Source organism: Rhinatrema bivittatum, chromosome 7, assembly GCF_901001135.1.
Source record: "Rhinatrema bivittatum chromosome 7, aRhiBiv1.1, whole genome shotgun sequence".
Taxonomy (NCBI): domain Eukaryota; kingdom Metazoa; phylum Chordata; class Amphibia; order Gymnophiona; family Rhinatrematidae; genus Rhinatrema; species Rhinatrema bivittatum.
In genome coordinates, this window is record NC_042621.1 from 47,909,238 (window position 1) to 47,928,759 (window position 19,522).

The 19,522-nt window shown below is 50.6% G+C and overlaps 1 protein-coding gene across 3 annotated transcripts in view; it reads right to left on the bottom strand.

Moving 5' to 3' along the window:
- Nucleotides 1–19,522, bottom strand: part of TCF25 (transcription factor 25) — a 372,469-nt gene that overhangs the window by 62,539 nt on the left and 290,408 nt on the right. For all 3 annotated transcript variants that reach the window (XM_029608348.1, XM_029608345.1, XM_029608346.1), the window contains exon 16: nt 7,198–7,280. In XM_029608348.1, the coding sequence (XP_029464208.1) occupies nt 7,198–7,280 (83 nt within the window). The remainder of the gene's footprint in view (nt 1–7,197; nt 7,281–19,522) is intronic.

Genomic DNA, 19,522 nt, shown 5'->3' on the forward strand with positions numbered 1-19,522 from the left:
CTGGAGATTTGCTTCTGCCCAAGTCATCAGGGGAGTTATCTCTAGGGACACTTGTTGGCTTCTGGTTCCGCCCTGTCGGTTGATGTATGCCACCGTAGTGGCGTTGTCTGACATCACTCTGACTGCTCTGTTTCGAAGTCTGCGGGCAAATCGCAGGCATGCTAGCCTGACTGCCGTGCCTCTAGTCGGTTAATGTTCTACTTGACTCTTCTCTGGTCCACCGCCCTTGGGCGGTGAGCTCCTCGCAGTGTGCTCCCCATCCGTTCAGGCTGGCATCTGTGGTGAGCAGGATCCAGGTTGGGGAGGACATTCTTGACCCCCGGCTCATGTGGCCGGGCTGCAACCACCACCGTAGCTGATACCGCACTCTGGCCGGTAGAGGTAGGCGTACGGTGTAGTTCTGTGATCGTGGGCTCCATCGAGATAGAAGGGCGCGTTGCAACGGTCTCATATGAGCCTGCGCCCATGGCACCACCTCCAGAGTGGATGCCATGAGGCAGAGGACCTGTAGGTAATCCCGAGCTGTGGGCCGGCTGGCGTTCAGCATGACCTGCAGATGATTCTGGAGTTTTGACTTTCTCTTGAGGTCTGGCTGACCTTGTCATCTTGGGTGTCGAATTGGACCCCTAGGTATTCCAGCGACTGGGACGGCTGTAGGGAGCTCTTGTTTCTGTTGACTACCCATCCGAGGCTTTCCAGAAGAGCTATAACTCTGTTGGTTGCCCAGTGGCTCACCTCCGTTGACTTTGCCCTGATCAGCCAATCGTCCAGGTAGGGATGGACGAGAATTCCTTCCTTCCTGAGTGCCACCGCCACTACTACTATGACCTTGGTAAAGATCCGCGGCGCGGTGGCTAACCCGAAGGGTACAGCTCGGAACTGGAAGTGCTGATTCAGGACTTTGAAGCGTAAATAGCGCTGGTGATCCCGATGGATTGGGATATGTAAATAGGCTTCCGACAAATCTAGGGATGTGAGAAACTCCCCTGGCTGTACTGAATTCTTGACCGACCGTAGAGTTTCCATGCGAAAGCTGGGGACCCGTAGGTGTCGGTTGACTGACTTGAGGTCCAGGACGGGCCTGAAAGTGCCCTCCTTCTTGGGTACTATGAAATAAATGGAATAATGCCCAGAATTTATCTCTCCTGCAGGTACTGGGATTATGTCTTTTAGGGCCAGGAGCCTCTGTAAGGTCACTTCTAGTGCCACTGCCTTGAGCGGTGAACAAAGAGATTCCACAAACTTGTTCGGCGGAAACCGAAGGAAATCCAAGTAATATCCTTCTCTGATGATGGCGAGGACCCACTGGTCCGAAGTGATCCCGACCACCTGCAGTAGAAGAGGGTTAGCCTGCCCCCTATGGCTGCTACCCCCGGATGGGTCAGCTGATTGTCATTGAGGGTTGCGGCAGGGTGCAGAACCCGAGCCGGTTCTCTTCTTGGTGTGCTTAGTCCGAAAGGGCTGGTTCCTGGCCTGGGAACGAGGTGCTCGATAGCGAGTCCTGTAAGGGTTGAAGCGCTGAGAATTTCTACCTCTGGATGGTCTAGAAAAGGAACGCTGGCTCCTCCTCGGCCTGTCTTCTGGTAGACGGGGTAATGGAGAGGCACCCCATTTAGTAGCCCAGTTCTCGAGATCGCTGCCGAACAGTAGGGAACCCTTAAAGGGCATTCTTGTGAGTCGTGTCTTGGAGGACGAGTTGGCCGCTCAATTACGTAGCCAAAGCTGTCTCCTGGCTGCCACTGAGGAGGACACTCCCTTGGCTGCCGTACGGACGAGGTCGGAGGCTGCGTCAGTGAGAAATGCGAGAGCTGATTCCATGTCTGCTCCCTGGGTGTTGTTTCTCGCCTGTGATAAACAGGAGCGCGTCACCACATGCAGCAGGTCGCGATTCGTAGGGACATGGCTGCTACCTCAAAAGCTTGTTTCAGAATGGTGTCCATGCGTCGGTCATGCGAATCCTTGAGGGCCGCTCCCCCCTCAACCGGAATGGTGGTGTGCTTCACTATTGCGTTAACTATGGCGTCTACCTTGGGGCACGCCAGCAGCTCCTTGGACGCCGGATCCAGAGGGTACATGCCTGCCAAGGCCCGACCCCCTTTGAATGAGGCCTCCGGTGCCTTCCATTCCAGATCGATTAGCTGCTGTGCTGCTTGTAGGAGGGGAAAATGGAGAGCAGTTTGGCGCAGGCCCTCTAACAGGGGATTCATTTTAGGGTCCCCCTGGGGTATCCTGGCCCGGAATGGCCAGTTCTGATAGGCATTGTGAGACCAGGCCTGAAAGATCCTCTTTCCGAAGAAGCGCCTCATGGTCCGATATGGCTCTATCTCCGAGGGAAGTTCACCCTCCTCGGGGGGCTCCTCATTTTCCTCTGAGCAATCCGAATCCCCGTAATAGGGGCTGTCGGGTGGCGAGCGGCCGCGCCTAGGTCTCGAGGGTCCAGGGGCCGGAATCAACTGGGACAGAAAGACCAACTGGGACAGAAAGACCCATTCGAGGACAGAAAGACCAACTGGGACAGAAAGACCAACTGGGACAGAAAGACCCATTCGAGGAGCATCTGGACAAAGGCATGAATCCCCTTGAATAATTCCACCCAGGAAAGCTAAGCCGGATCTGGCCGTAGGAGCACCAGGTCTCTTGGATTCCCTGGCTGCTTGCTGCGGCCTGCTAAGTCCGGTGTGCTCCCTGAGGAACCGCTGGGCTGGGACCGGTCCTGTCCTGGAACTCCCATGGCCTCCTCACATTGGGCACATAGTGAGTCTGCTTCCTCGCTCTGTGTGGCTCTGAGGTTGCTTGCTGAGCAGAGGCTTAGAGCTTTCATGCCTGATTCTGGAGGTGCCGGCTCTGCGGACGCATGTGCTGTCTTATGCTCCATTCGCCTGAGATTCGGTGTCGCCCAATGATGTGCGCTGAACAAGTGCGCTTAACAGCATGCGCCTAGAACAGGCGTCTTATAATGTGCGCCTATGAACAGGCGTCTCATAAATGTGCGCCTATACACGTGCGCCTTATAAATGTGCGCCTATAAACGGGCGTTTTACAATGCGCTAACAACGTGCGCCAATCGCGTGCGCTGATGTCGTGCGCCGATCGCGTGCGCTGACGTCGTGCGCCTTTCGCGTGCGCTCAGCTTATCGGCGAAGGTGAGTAGGCAGGCAAAATGGCGACCTCCTCGGCGGACTGCCTCGTAGGCAGGCCCAGTTAGTCCACACTTCCTCGGAGACTAAGTAAAGATATACGCCTTATCTTCGGTGCTTCCCGGTTGCAACCCGGGCGGTCTCCGGCTGCGGGGGGAGAGGTTGAGTACTTTCACCGCCGCGCATAAGGAAGTGCACCCGTTGCCTCTAGGCCGCGCCCGAACTCGTCTCGCTCGGGGGCCAAGTCCACGCCGGGACCGAGGCTGCCTCCAGGCCGCGCCCGAACTTGTCTCGCTCGGGGGCCAAGCCGCGCCCCGAGCCCTTCTCACTCGGGGGTTAGGTCCCTGCCGCGAACCGGCCACCGGACTGAGGCTCTTGCTTCCGAGGGACCATGTAAGTCAGCTCGGGAAAACCCAACTGGGTGAGTGACCGCCTGGCATCACCACAGGAGTGCGGGGCTCGTCTTCAATAGGTTTCTTCTATGAATTTAGTCGTTAGAATTTGGAAACACGCTCAGCGAGCGTGAGGTAGCTCCAAACTGCTTTGGAGACGGAAATTACTGAATTGCTACACTTCCTGTGGGGGTATATGTACCCGTGCTGACGTCAGATCCGTCTCCAATTGCTAGCACGAGCACACTATACCCACTTGTTTTGAGTCCATCTGCTACACCGCTAGGAAATAAAGGCTTACTGACTATTCCTTCAGTGCAATAAGCATGGCTGAATCAAGTGAGGGACAGAGCTCTGTCCTTGGCAGGTCCTAAAATATGGAATATGCTCCCTGATGAGGTTAGATTGGAGACGAATTTTAAACCTTTTAAGAGTATTAAAAACTTGGCTTTTTAAGGAGGCCTACCCCAACCCATCTTAAAGTTGTTTTACAGTTTTAGTTATTTTTTTTTATTTTTTTGTTTTAGTGATGGCTGTTTAGATGTTTTTACTATTATTATGCATTAGTTACAGGAGATAGGAAGAGACTGGGGCAGCTGCCCGATGAGTTTATCGATTTGTTTTATAAGATGTTATTATCCAGATGTTTGTAATTTTTTAATTCATTTTACTTTTGATGTTAAGTTGCTTTTATTATGTTTTCTGTATATTATTATTTATGGCTGTGAACCGTTACGATGGAACCCGAGTGACGGTATACAAAATCCAATACACAAATAAAATAAATAAATAAATCTTTCCGAGATGGCCTTATCTTTACTAAGTGCCCCTTTAAACCCCTCTATTATCTACGGTCCAACTGACTCCCTCACAGGCTTTCTGCTTCGGATATATTTTTAAAAGTTTTTACTGTGAGTTTTTGCCTCTACGACCAACTTCTTTTCAAATTCTCTCTTAGCCTGTCTTATCAATGTCTTACATTTAACTTGCACTGCAGAATGGACCGCACGGCATGAGAGGGCCAGGAACAGCAAAAATTAAACTTTTTGTGTAACCGGGGGGGCGTAACAAACTCTTCCCGACCGCTGCAGCAGAAAGAACAAGGGAGAGCCTCGCTACTCCGCTCTTACTTTTTCTAATTTACTCCAACCTGTTCCGTTGTCCTTGGTCGGGTCCTGAAGCGGTCTGGCTGGGGTGAGTGATCCGGGGCTCCCCGGTATCACCCCAAGCTGGGCTACCCTGTGGCAAAGGTAGGGCCCTCGACCCTGAGTCGCAGCTGCCTGCAGAACCAGGGGGGATGTTCCCCTCAGGACCTGCCAACCCCCTGGGAGGCTAGAGACCTTCAGCCGACTGATCTCCTTACCATTCCTGACTCTTAGTTTTTTTAAAAACCAAGCTTAATTAACCAAACTAAATCTTTTTTTTTTTTTTTTTTTTTTTTAACTAAAGAATCAGTAGAGACTGAGTGTTGCACCTGTGCCATCTGCTGGAGACAGAGTAATACTGGCAGACTGTGGGTGGCACCCTGGTATATATGGCAGAGTCAGTCAAATCTTGCTCTGTCTCCATCTGCTGGTGCGGAGGCAAAACCCAGGAGTCTGGACTGATCTGGTACGTACAGGGAAAATCCTATTTAGGTGACACGTGAGGTCCGCCACCTTCGCAGGTAGGCATGTACCAAGCGATCCTCACGCCCACCAGCCACCCAGCTGTCTACATTCCTAATAATCGAATCACCAACTATGACATGCTCAGTGTGCCAGTCCAAGTTCTAGAAACTTTGACAAAAAAGTGTTCCGTGACAGGGCTCCATCTGATTATGTCACCCATCTGTGAGGACTACCATCCTGCTTGTCCTGGGAGAAATTAGTAAATTTGGAATGTGTGAGTATCACCAGAGATGAAGAAGTGGCTGGAAGAAATAAGGAGGGTCATAGAGACAGAATTAATAATGGCAGAGATTAGGCCCAAGCGCCTGTAAAAATCTGCAAACCGGTATTCTGGATTTCAGAAATCAACAATTGCATTACTAGGGCATATTGCAGGGGGTGGCCAACATTGGTACTCAAAAATCACAAACAGGCCTTGTTTTCAGCATATCCAAAATGAATATGTATGAGATAGATGTGCATGTACTGCTTCCATTATATGCAAACCTATCTCATACATATTCACTGTGGATATCCTGAAACCAGGCCTGTTTGTGGCTCTCGAGGACCAGAGTTGACTATCCCTGGTATATTGCTTTACTTGTGAACTCACAACAAATGATGATATTAAATGCTGTCCCTGTGTGTGGGGAGGGGGGGGGGGGGGGGGGGGGAGGTGGCAGTGGGACAGGACATAAGTGGGGATGGAGGGAGGATTTAAGGGACAGCTTATAAGATAGCTGTTGCTAAAAAAAAAAACAAACCCAACAAAAAAAACCCCCCAATTAAATTTGTTTTTAAAAAGATATTATATTTCTGTACACTCATCCTCTACTATAACTACTAAATCATACTGCGCCAGGCACAGAAATGAACCCCTTTACAGCATCATCGATAGTTAATTAGCATTCTGTGAGTGAGTGTCCCGATGGGGGAAGGGCAAAGGATCTGCTGATTGGGGGAATAGAGGCATTAATTTCGTTTAGTTCATATCATCATTTCATCCCGAGTTTATTTGGTCATTTTAGGAACAGGGATGGTTTTCAATAGGAAGCTACAATAAAATAATCCTGTAGTCAGTCTGCTAGTTCTTAGGGTTAGAAACACTGATGCTAATAGGTGGTCAGCCTCTTTATAACAAGGCTCAGCATACACAAATTTGATTTCCCATGAGGCTCTGTACAGTGATTTACAATGTAAAGCATCTTGCTTTCAAATTTCATTCTCAGCAGGAGTCCCCAAACTACTTCCAATAAGAGTTCAGCTTTTGGCCATGCTTTTTCTTTCAGTGGCTGGATCTGGCCCACAAAAGAAGTTTGTTTTCCCTCCATCTCTATTTCCAGTCCCATCAGCAGAAATGCTGGTGGGATTTCCCAGATTCCGCCACTGAAGAAGAGCTGCCAGACTGCAGCATCTGAAAGAGCTGCTGGCAGGGAGGCCAGACCCTGCCAGTGGAACATTAAGAGGCAAAGTGGGACAAGGGGAGTGAGTGAAGGGAGGGGGTGAATGGGAGGGAACAGGTGGGAGGGGAGAGGAAGAGGAACAGGTGAATTAAACATAAAGAGAGGGAGGGGAGAGGGTATGTGAAAGAGAGGGGTAAATGGGAGGGGTAAAAAGAGGGATGGAAAGGAGCGAAAAGAGATGAAAGTGAGAGGAAGACAGAGGGAGTAACAGGGAGGAGAGGGTATGAAGTGTGCTATACATTATTATCCCTCCCCCCACACCCCTCAGGAAATATACAGAGGGACAGGCTCCTGGGGACATAGCACAGTTGCCATTACTGACACTTTTAGGAACTCTGCTCCTGATTTTCCCCTTTCCAGCATTTTACATTAACGAAAGAGCCAAACATGTCGTCTCCTCTTCTCCCAACCACAGCAAAATCCATGCCCCCTGGCTGGCCCTCTGTGTTTTGAAATGTCTTAGGTGGCCCTTCCTTTGAAAGGTTTGGGGACACCTGGCCTATGTGATGCTTCACTAACAAGTCCAATACTGTTAAATATAAGCTAAAACAGGTACCCTTTCTGGCCTGGTGTAAGAAGAACTATGGAGTCCAGAGGTGGCAAGGGGTCAAAGCCTAGCACTGGTTGAGAAGTCACTTCCTGCAGAGGGACACAGAGATAAGAGACTCCCATTATACAGTTGATAATCTCTTTTCTCATGGACAGAAATGAATGACACAAGGTGTAAAGGAGAAAAGACCAGGATTTGGGTGCAAAATGACCCACAGTTATTAGAAATCAGGAACTACAGGTGCAGGGCTTCCTCTGCATGCAAAAGTCTAAACATAAAACACAGAACTATTTGTACATTACATAATCAGCAATGATATTCTACCAAATAGATAGAAACATAGAAACATAGAAATGACGGCAGAAGAAGACCAAACGGCCCATCCAGTCTGCCCAGCAAGCCTCACACATTTTTTCTCTCATACTTATCTGTTTCTCTTAGCTCTTGGTTCTATTTCCCTTCCACCCCCACCATTAATGTAGAGAGCAGTGATGGAGCTGCATCCAAGTGAAATATCTAGCTTGATTAGTTAGGGGTAGTAGGGGTAGTAACCGCCGCAATAAGCAAGCTACACCCATGCTTATTTGTTTTACCCCAGACTATGTTATACAGCCCTTATTGGTTGTTTTTCTTCTCCCTGCCGTTGAAGCAGGGAGCTATGCTGGATATGTGTGAAGTATCAGTTTTTCTTTTCCCCTGCAGTTGAAGCAGAGAGCTATACTGGAAATGCGTGATGTATCAGTCTTTCTCCCATGCCGTTGAAGCAGAGAGCCATGCTGGATATGCATCGAAAGTGAAGTATCAGGCACATTTGTTTGGGGTAGTAACCGCCGTAACAAGCCAGCTACTCCCCGCTTTGTGAGTGCGAACCCTTTTTTCTTCTCCCCTGCTGTTGAAGCAGAGAGCTCTGCTGGATGTGTGAAGTATCAGTTTTTTTCTTCTGCCCTGCCGTTGAAGCAGAGAACTATGCTGGATATGCATCGAAAGTGAAGTATCAGGCACATTTGGTTTTGGGGTAGTAACCGCCGTAACAGATGATCAGCTATTGTAAGATTTTTACCTGTGTACTGGTTTAAAAGTTTATTAATTCACCGAAGTGGAAAGAGGATTAAGGGTGGGCAGAGAGGCGGCAGCAGGAGGGAGCAGGGGCCAGCAGTGAGGAAAGAAATGGTGGAAAGAGCAAAGGCAGAGAGAGAGGTGTGCAGAGCAAAACTAAGATGTTTCCACTTATTTCTCGACGTACACATGCACAAAAAAAATGAATATAAAAATTCTGGTATTTATTTATTTTTTTAATATATTTTTATATTCCGCTTTTCACACTTTTTTTCAGCACTTCAAAGCAGATTACATTCAGGTACTGTAAGTATTTCCCTATCCCCAAAGGGCTTACAATCTAACAGGCCGATACAGTAAAGCGCGGCCGTGGTTACCCTGTTTCTAACCCGCTTTCTACCCACAATTTGGCCGCGTAAGTCTAACCCGCCGATTCACTATCCGTTTTTACCAATCTTTACCGCTTCTTTAAATCGATGCGTATCCCTTTCCGCCCGCGGCATGTATATGATATGTAAACGATCGGATTAGCTATTCTCACAGGACAAGCAGGATGTTAGTCCTCACATATGGGTGACATCATCAGGATGGAGCCCAATCACGGAAAACTTCTGTCAAAGTTTCCAGAACTTGACTGGCCCCTACTGGGCATGCCCAGCATGGCACTAACCCTGCAGCCAGCAGGGGTCCCCCTTCAGTCTTCTTTTTTTCCGCGCAGCAGTAGCCTCGCAGTTTAGGAGCTCTGAACACATTCCTGACAGGAATTTTCCTCACGGACTTATTTAAAATTATTTTGCCCCACAGGGGGTCCCTCTAACTTTTCTCAGGCCGCGGTACTCCGGTAAATTTTTCACCGTTTTTCGTCGATTACCGTCAAGTTTGGCCCTCACGGCCTACTGGCCGGCGACCGTACCGTAGCTCCATTTTTTCTATGGCCATGGCGTCGAGTTTTCGTCGGTGCCCGGACTGTACTCGCAACCATGTTTATCACAGACCCTCATAGAGTCTGTGTAATGTGTTTAGGCCGTGAGCATGATGTCCTGACTTGCACCAAATGTGCCCTCATGACATCAAAACGTTTGCAAAGCCAGAATGGAGAAGATGGGACTCCTTTTCCGTGCTCACACCCCGACGCCGTCCATCGCATCGACGTCATCGGAACCGGCACCGAAGTCGCACCACCATCGACAACCGTCCGGTGACCGCCCGCCATCGATGTCTTCACGGCCATTGACTCCCGTTTCTCCCCCTCCAGATCGAGGGGATCGAAGGGAGAAACATCGCCATCGGCATCGTAAGTCTCGGACCGTCGAGGGAGCGAAATCATCGACCTCGCCACCGTCCGAGCCACCATCGAAGAAGCCCCGTCTAGGAACGGCACGCGACCCACTCCTGCGACCGGGACATCGAGGCCACCCTCACCCGATCGGGGTTTGGGAGTCGCGATTCTGCCTGTAAAGGTAGTCCTTCCGACTGTGCCTCAGCCTCCCTCTTCCGTCACGGAGCCGGAGCTGATTGCCCCAGGTCTCTGGGAAGAACTGACCGGCTGGTCCAGGAGGCCATCAACAAGGCGATGCAACGACCTCCAGGTCCCTCCGGCACCAACACCGGCACAGAGAGTGGAACCGGTCACTGACCCGATTCCAGCAGCGCTGGCACTGCTGCTATCCCGGATGGAGGCGCTCATGACTGCCCTTCCACCGGTAATTTCCCGGGTCTCCGATGGCCCTGGTGCGCTCCCCAATGACAGCTTCATTGGGAGGAGAAACACCATTTTGCATTCCTCCTTCGGGGGTATTGCCTCAGCCATCGATGCCATGTCGATCCCTCGCCACCGATTCATTCATCGGGAGAGATATGCACATCGATGCCTTCGATGCCGGCACCGATGCCCCCCAGGGCGTCCACGGTGCCCCCGGTGATTCCTTTGATTTTCTCAGAGCCTCAGCCGGGCTCTTCGGGTATCCAACCCCTTCTCGTCCTACAGGTCAGCCTACTGATCCTTATGACACCTGGGGTGACGATACTTCCACAGACACCGATGACTTACCTTCACCTCCCTCTCCTACTGAAAGTAGAAAGCATTCTCCTCCAGAGGACCTCTCTTTCATTAATTTTGTGAAGGAAATGTCAGAATTGGTCCCTTTCTAGCTTCAGGCGGAGCAAGATGATAGGCACCAGATGATGGAGCTTCTCCAATTCCTGGATGCCCCTAAAGTGATCACTTCTATTCCCATTCATCAAGTTCTTCTTGACCTCCTCAAAAAGAACTGGGAAAACCCTGGATCCATTGCCCCCAGTACACAGAAAGGCTGACACTACTTATCTGGTACAGTCAGCCCCTGGCTTTCAAAAATCTCAGCTTGACCACCACTCAGTTGTGGTGGAATCGGCTCAGAAGAAAGCAAAAAGGACGAAACCACACTCCTCTACCCCTCCTGTCAAGGAACACAAGTTCCTCGACAATATTGGTCATCGAGTGTTCCAAGGGGCCATGCTTATCTCCAGGATTGCTTCTTACCAGCTGTATATGACCCAATACAAAAGGGTCATTTCAAGCAAATACAGGACTTCTCTGAACCCTGACTGACCAATTTCAAGAACATCTTCAAACCCTTGTCAACAAGAGGTTTGAGGCAGGAAAGCATGAGATAAGAACAGCTTAAGATATCTTCGACACCTCCACTAGAGTGTCTGCAACTGCCATTTCGGCAAGACGCTGGGCCTGGCTCAAGTCTTCTGACCTTCGGCCAGAAGTACAAGACAGGCTCTCTGACCTGCCCTGTATAGGAGATAATCTGTTCGGTGAACAGATTCAGCAAATAGTGGCTGAATTAAAGGACCATCATGAGACCCTCAAACAGCTCTCATCGATACCTTCTGACTTCCCTTCTAGACAGCCCTTCAAGAAGGACTCTAAGAAGTCATTCTTCCACCCAAGGAAGTACTATCCTCCACCAACAAGGTCCCGAGTTACGAGGCCTTATCAGAAATCTCAGCCCCGCCAGCCCCGGAAGCAAAAGCCACAAGCAGCTCCCCAGCCGGGGCCTGCTTCAGGTTTTTGACTTTCCCTTGGAGAGCAGCAGCCTGATCCCTCTGCCAGCCATACCAGTGGGAGGTCGATTGCCACATGCCGTGAAAGTGGCACAATCAATCACAACCGACCAATGGGTGCTAGCAATCATTGCTCAGGGTTACCACCTGAACTTTCTTGCTCTTCCACCAGAATCACTACCTCTACAAGCGTGGAGAGTAACCGACCACTCTGTCCCTCTGGAGCAGGTGGTTTCCCTTCTTCTCCAGTTAAGAGCAATAGAACCCGTCCCTCTTTCACAACAAGGCCTAGGGTTCTATCCTGGTACTTTTTGATTCTCAAAAAATCCGGGGGCTTCGTCCAATTCTGGACCTATGTGCCCTCAACAAGTACCCTCCAGCGGGAAAAAGTTCAAGATGGTAACCCTGGGCTTGCTTCTACCTCTTCTTCAAAGAGGAGACTGGCTCTGCTCTCTGGACCTCCAGGACGCGTACACCCACATTGCTATAGTTCCAGCTCTTCGCAAGTATCTCAGGTTTTTAGTAGGCCCAAAGCACTATCAATACAGAGTGCTTCCATTCGGCCTAGCATCGGCACCATGAGTCTTTACCAAATGTCTTGTGGTTGTCGCAGCCTCTCTCAGGAAAGAAGGTGTTCACGTCTACCCCTATCTAGATGACTGGTTAATCAGGGCCCCAACCCAGCAAGCCGCTCAATCGTCCCTGGATTTGACCCTACACACTCTAATTTCTCTAGGATTTCTCGTCAATTACGAGAAATCCTATTTAGTCCCATCTCAAACCTTATCGTTCATTGGGGCAGACTTGGACACCTTATAGGCAAAAGCCTTTCTACCTCAACAACGAGTGCAAACCCTCGTGTCCCTCGCTCATCAGTTGCAGTCTCAGTATACAGCAACAGCTCGACAATTCCTTGTCCTTCTCGGACACATGGCGTCCTCAGTCCACCTCACACCAATGGCCCACCTGGCCATGAGAGTCATGCATTGGACTCTGAGGTCACAATGGATTCAAGCGACTCAGCCTCTGTCAACCATTGTCCACATCACCGACGCACTCAGTCTGTCTCTCACCTGGTGGAAAGATCAGAACAATCTCCTCCAGGGACTGCCTTTTCACCTGCAGATCCCCTCAACTCATTCTCACCACCGACGCTTCCAACCTCGGCTGGGGAGCTCATGTGAACGATCTGCAGTCACAAGGATTTTGGTCTCCAGAGGAAGCCAAACACCAGATAAATTTCCTGGAGCTTTGAGCGATGCGATATGCTCTCAGACTGCCTATCAAATCACGTCATCCTGATTCAGACGGACAACCAAGTGGCCATGTGGTACATCAACAAGCAGGGAGGCACAGGCTCCTTCCTTCTGTGTCAGGAAGCTGCACAGATTTGGGCGGAAAGCGCTCTCCCACTCGATGTACCTCAGGGCCACCTACTTGCTGGGAGTGCACAATGTCTTGACAGACAAACTGAGTCGTGTCTTCCAACCGCACACATGGTCTCTCCATCCCTCGGTGGTGAACTCCATCTTCCAGCAATGGGGTCATCCCCAAGCAGACCTCTTTGCGTCCCCTCAGAACGGCAAGGTGGACAATTTACTGCTCCCTCATTCGCAGTGCGCGCTCTCAGCCCAGAGATGCATTCTCCCTCTCCTGGGCAGCCGGTCTTGCTTTATGCATTTCCTCCACTTCCTCTTCTCTCAAGACTCTCGTGAAGCTCCGTCAGGACAAGGGGAACCATGATCCTGATAGCACCTCACTGGCCACGCCAAGTGTGGTTTCCCATACTCTCCAGGATCTCTCCATCCGCAGGCACATTCCCTTGGGAACGCACCCGCTTCTGATCACTCAGAATGATGGATGTCTACGCCATCCCAATCGTCAGGCCTTGTCCTGGCGGCATGGATGTTGAAAGGTTAATTCTTCAACCACTTAACCTTTCAGATTCGGTTTCTCATGTCCTGATTGCTTCACGAAAGCCTTCCACAAGAAAATCTTATTCCTATAAATGGAAAAGGTACACATCATGGTGTTCTTCGCAATCCCTTGATCCCTTTTCCTGTCCAATCCCAAGGTTTTTGGACTATCTCTGGCACTTGTCGGAATCAGGTCTAAAGACCTCTTCCATCAGAATGCATGTCAGTGCGGTAGCCGCCTTCCATAAAGGTGTCGGGGATGTCCCTATATCGGTACAACCCCTCGTAACACGTTTTCTGAAAGGCTTGCTCCATATCAAGCCACCTTTTACGTCCTCCGGCCCCTTCTTGGGACCTTAATCTGGTTCTCTGGCGGCTCATGAAACCACCCTTCGAACCTCTTCACTCCTGTGACCTAAAATATCTCACATGGAAAGTGATTTTCCTTTTGGCTATCACTTCAGCTCGCAGGGTTAGTGAGTTACAGGCCCTAGTTACCTATCCGCCTTACACTAAACTCCTGCAGGACCGGGCGATACTCCGCACTCACCCTAAGTTTTTGCCTAAGGTAGTTTCAGAGTTTCACATTAATCAATCCATCATACTACCTATCTTCTTTCCCAGGCCCCACTCCAACCCAGGGGAACAGGCTCTGCATACCCTTGACTGTAAACTGGCTCTAGCGTTCTACCTAGACCGTACAGTTGCCCACAGGAAGAGCACTCAGTTATTCGTCTCTTTCCATCCCAACAAACTAGGGCAACATGTGGGTAAGCAGACTCTCTCCTCCTGGTTGGCGGACTGCATATCTTTTTGCTATCAGCAAGCAGGCATTCCTTTCCAAGACTGTGTTAAAGCACACTCTGTGAGGGCCATGGCGACTTCAGTAGCACACCTACGATCGGTGCCGCTTCCTGACATTTGCAGGGCTGCCACCTGGAGTTCTCTCCACACCTTCGCAGCCCACTATTGCCTAGACAAAGCCGGAAGACAAGATTCCATCTTCGGCCAATCTGTCCTGCATAACCTATTTCCAACGTGACGTACCAACACCCTTCCGCTTGCCCGTTGGGGTTCAGGATGCCCTCTACCAAATTCCACCCCAGTTGTTGTGCCTATTGCTCGCCGTTGGGTACATCTGGAGCATGTTCGGACATCCTCAGCTCGGTACTCACCCATATGTGAGGACTACCATCCTGCTTGTCCTGTGAGAAAGCAAATGTTGCTTACCTTTAACAGGTGTTCTCACAGGACAGCAGGATGTTAGTCCTCACGAAACCCGCCCGCCACCCCACGGTGTTGGGTTCGTAACGTTTTGTTGTTTTATTTTTTCGGCACTGCCTGTAGCTACCAAATAAGACTGAAGGGGGAACCCTGCTGGCTGCAGGGTTAGTGCCATGCTGGGCATGCCCAGTAGGGGCCAGTCAAAGTTCTGGAATCTTTGATAGAAGTTTTCCGTGATTGGGCACCATCCTGATGATGTCACCCCATATGTGAGGACTAACATCCTGCTGCCCCGTGAGAACACCTGTTAGAGGTAAGCAACATTTGCTTTCCCTCCCATACAGTAACGTGCGGCCCGATTATCGCCTTTTTAACCAACTGTTTTGCCGTGTCTTTAACCCGCTAATTTAATTTGTTTTATGGAAACCGACCTGATTCGATTATGTATATCGAGAAGGTCGGTATATAAAAACTCTAAATAAATAAATAAATAAATAAAATAAATTTACCGCCTACCCTGACCCTGGCGTTAGAGGGATGTGACAGCAATAGGCAGGCTCCAGTCAAATAAGTGGGTGGGTTGGAGCAAGCGAGTAACATGGTGTGGCCTGGTTCTCCTACGCTCGGACCTGGTTCTCCTACGCTCGGGCATTGGGGATTGCCAGTCCTCTCTCCCCCCCTCCCGAAGCAAGGTGCAGGGCGAAAATCGACTCGACATGTTATTAAAGCAAATAGAAATTGTAACAAAAGTAAACTTACTGCATGCTTCCAGCAACCCCAGTCCTCTCTCCCCTCCTCCCAAGGCTCCCACCGCAGCTCCCCTGCCTCCCTAGGGCAGCCGGTGGCGAAAGCGGCTTCCAGCAGCCCCGCTGGCAAAGGTGCATGAATGCACGTCCAATTTGGGCGCTCAAGCAGCGAAGGCGCATGAGCGCACGCCGTGACCTGAGCGCCCAGATGGACGTCCGAGGTCACGGCGTGCGCGCATGCGCCTTCGCTGCTTGAGCGCCCAAATTGGACATGCGTTCATGCACCTTCGCCGGCGGGGCTGCTGGAAGCCGCTTTCGCCGCCAGCTGCCCCCGGGAGGCAGGGGAGCCACGGTGGGCGCCTCGGGAGGAGGGGAGATGCATGAACGCACGTCCAATTTGGGCGCTCAAGCAGCGAAGGCGCATGAGCGCACGCTGTGACCTCGGACGTCCATCTGGGCGCTCAGGTCACGGCGTGCGCTCATGTGCCTTCGCTGCTTGAGCGCCCAAATTGGACGTGTGTTCATGCACCTTCACCGGCGGGGCTGCTGGAAGCCGCTTTCGCCGCCGGCTGTCCCTGGGAGGCAGGGGAGCCACGGTGGGCGCCTCGGGAGGAGGGGAGAGAGGACTGGGGCTGCTGGAAGCATGCAGTAAGTTTACTTTTGTTACAATTTCTATTTGCTTTAATAACATGTTGAGTCGATTTTCGCCCTGCGCCTTGCTTCGGGAGGGGGGGGGGGGAAAGAGGACGGGCAATCCCCGATACCCGAGCGTAGGAGAACCATCCACTTCCTGGTACCTGTCATTTGAAATGACAATTGAAATGACAGGTACCAGCGCACCCAGGATACTGTATAGGCGCTGTATAGCGCTCTATACAGTAAAATGGATTGCGTTTCATGGACGCTTCATGGACGCGCTTTGGACGCGGCTTGCATTTGCATGCCATTTAAATACTGTATCAAGCGGTATGTGATCCGAACTGTGCGCGCGTGGCAAACGAGCGGGCGCCCGGCACTGCCGCACTTTTTCTTACGCGCCCTTACTGTATCGGCCTGTAAGTTTGTACCTGAGGCAATGGAGAGTAAAGTGACGTGCCCAAAGTCACAAGGAGCAGCAGAGGGACTTGACCCTGGTCTCCTGGTTTGTAGCCCACTGCTCTAACCATTAGGTTACTCCTCCACTCGGTATCACCTGAGTAAGAACAAAATCACTCCACTATGTGGTACTTTGTGAAGTAATACAAAATCCTACCAAACAAAAATTCTGTATTTATGTAGGAAACCTACCATACTAACAGCACTAACTTCCAGGAGCCAAACAGTAACAGCTCTACCTATGAAAAGGCAACACTGCAAATATTACAATAAGCCCCCCGAATACCAATGCACTGCCTACTGGAGAAATCAGGACTGTGATAGATCCCTATTAATACTACACGCTAGCAGAATCCCTCACAGAAAGACTTGAAGCAAATACAGAATAAGGGCACAAATTAGAAATATGTAGACAAAAATTGAACTAGAAACCCCAAGAATCCAGACTCTGAATGCAGTAAAATACTGGAGAAACAAATGTAAATAAATGCATTTACTTCTGTACAAAATAAGAAGATTTCAGAGATGCGCATTTCCCAGAGGGAAAAGGAAAATTAGGTCTTACCTTCGATAATTTTCGTTCCTGTAGTACCAAGGATCAGTCCAGACTGCTGGGTTATGCCTCCCTTCCAGCAGATGGAGTCAGAGAGAAACTGAAAAGCACCTCCCACATAACCCGGGGTGCCACCTGCGATCCCTCAGTATCATCGATATAAAAGCAGAAAGAATGGCCATTGTGACCAAAAGAAATATTGTACTCTAGACCATTATGTGGAACACGCTTTGTAACCCAATGACTAGATCAAGTTAAAAACTAAACTGGTACAACATGAAGAACAAAATGAACAACGCAACCTGTAAAGGTACTGAGAACAACGAACTGGTGTTACTACCTGTTGAGAAAAGATCATGAATAGCTGAGCGGACTCTCCTGTGTACCGGCGGGCGTCTAGACTGATCCTTGGTACTACAGGAATGAAAATTATCGAAGGTAAGACCTAATTTTCCTTTCCTTGTACGTACCAGGATCAGTCCAGACTGCTGGGATGTACTCGAGCAGTCCTAAATGGGGTGGGACCTGAAGAGTCCCGCGCGAAGCACACTGACGCCAAAGGAATCCACAGTTGGATCCCTTACATCCAATTGGTAATGCTTAGCAAACGTGTGCAAGGATTTCCATGTGGCCGCCCGACAAATCTCTTGAGGGGAGACACTCTGACTTTCTGCCCATGAAGCCACCTGAGAGTGAAGAGAATGCGCCCAAATACCATCCGAAACTGGACGTCCACAACATATATAGGCAGAAGCGATTGCGTCCTTCAACCAGCAGGCGATAGTAGTTTTGGAAGCCTGGGCCCCCTTCTTGGGGCCTCCCCACAACACGAAGAGGTGATCCGACAAACGAAATGGATTAGTAAACCTCCAAATATCGCAATAGGACCCGAACATCTAACTTTCTCAGATCCTTATCCGCTGGCGACAATGCCGGTAACTCGACTGTCTGGTTGACGTGAAGGTTGATACCATCTTGGGCAGAAATGAAGGCACCGTACGAAGAGAAATACCCGAGTCCGAGATACGCATGAAAGGCTCACGACAGGACAAGGCTTGGAGTTCTGACACCCGCCGAGCCGAAGTTATAGCAACAAGAAACACCGTTTTAAGCATCAAGTCTTTAAGCGTTGCTCGCTTCAAGGGTTCAAACGGGGGCCCACCCAGGGAACGGAGAAACCAAATTTAAACTCCAAGATGGACAAACCGCTCACAGTGGTGGTTTCAAGTGCTCGGCCCCCTTCAAAAATCGCCTCACGTCCGGGTGAGCCGCAATGGGAATACAGTCAATTTACCACGGAGGCTGCCCAAGGCTGAAACCTGAACCCGGAGCGAGCTGTATGACAGACCCTTTCGCAATCCATCCTGCAAAAAAGACAGGATATGAACAATCGTGGCTTGCCGCGGGGACAGATCGATCTTGTGACACCAGGAATCAAAACCTTCCAAACCCGAACGTAGGTAAGAGATGTAGAAGTTTTTCTGGCTCGCAGAAGAGTGGAGATAATGGCTTCTGAATAACCTTTCCTTCTCAACCGCCTCCTTTCATAAGCCAGGCCGCTAGACAGAAGCGATCTGCCTGTTCTAAAGATTCTGGACCCTGCCGTAGCAGGTTGGGCAGGTGACTGAGACGCAGTGGACCGTCCACTGCCAGGTTGATCAGATCGGCGAACCATGGCCTTCAGGCCCACTCGGGAGCCACTAGAATCACCGGGTCCCGATGAGACTCTATGCGACGTAATACCTTTCCGATCAGCGGCCATGGAGAAGAAACACAAAGAAGGACGCGCGGTGGCCAAGGAAGAACCAAGGCATCCACTCCTTCGGACCTGTGGTCCCGCCTGCGACTGAAGAAGCGAGCCACCTTTGCATTCTGACAAGTCGCCATCAGGTCGAGGTGAGGAGTCCCCCAGCGTCTCGATATCATGCCCATTGTTTCCTCTGACAGTTCCCTTCCCCCGGGATCCAACTGTTGTCGACTGAGGAAGTCCGCCTGAACATTGTCGACTCCAGTGATGTGAGACGCCGCGATACGATCGAGGTGGTGCTCCGCCCACCTCATCAGTTTGTTGGCCTCGTCGGATACGGGACGACTTCTGGTGCCTCCTTGTCTGTTTAATTATGCCATTGTGGTCGCACTGTCGGAGAGAATCCGTACCGCCTTGTTGTGTAACATGGGGAAGAAGTGCTGTAGAGCTAGCCGGACTGCTCTGATCTCCAGTCTGTTGATGGACCACTGCGCTTGAGACGGAGTCCAAAGACCCTGAGCCGACCTCGACTGGCACACCGCTCCCCAACCGGAGAGGCTGGCATCGGTTGTTACCACTATCCATTTGGGGCTCTCGAGATCCACCCCTTTCAGTAGGTGCTCTGGGATGAGCCACCATGCCAGGCTGGACCTGGCCGGTTCGAGTAGAGGCAAAGGGATCTGGTACTCTTCTGACTTGGGATCCCAATGCGAGAGTAGCGCCCTCTGCAACGGTCTCAGTTGCGCAAAGGCCCAAGGATCTAACTCCAGGGTAGATGCCATATATCCAAGAACCTGCAAATAATCCCACACCACTGGGGAGGGGAGTGACAACAGCCACCGAACTTGAAACATCAACCTGTCCATGCATTCGGGTGGTAAGGAAACTTTGCCTGCCAGTGTATCGAAGCGAGCCCCCAGGAACTCTATTACCTGGGTTG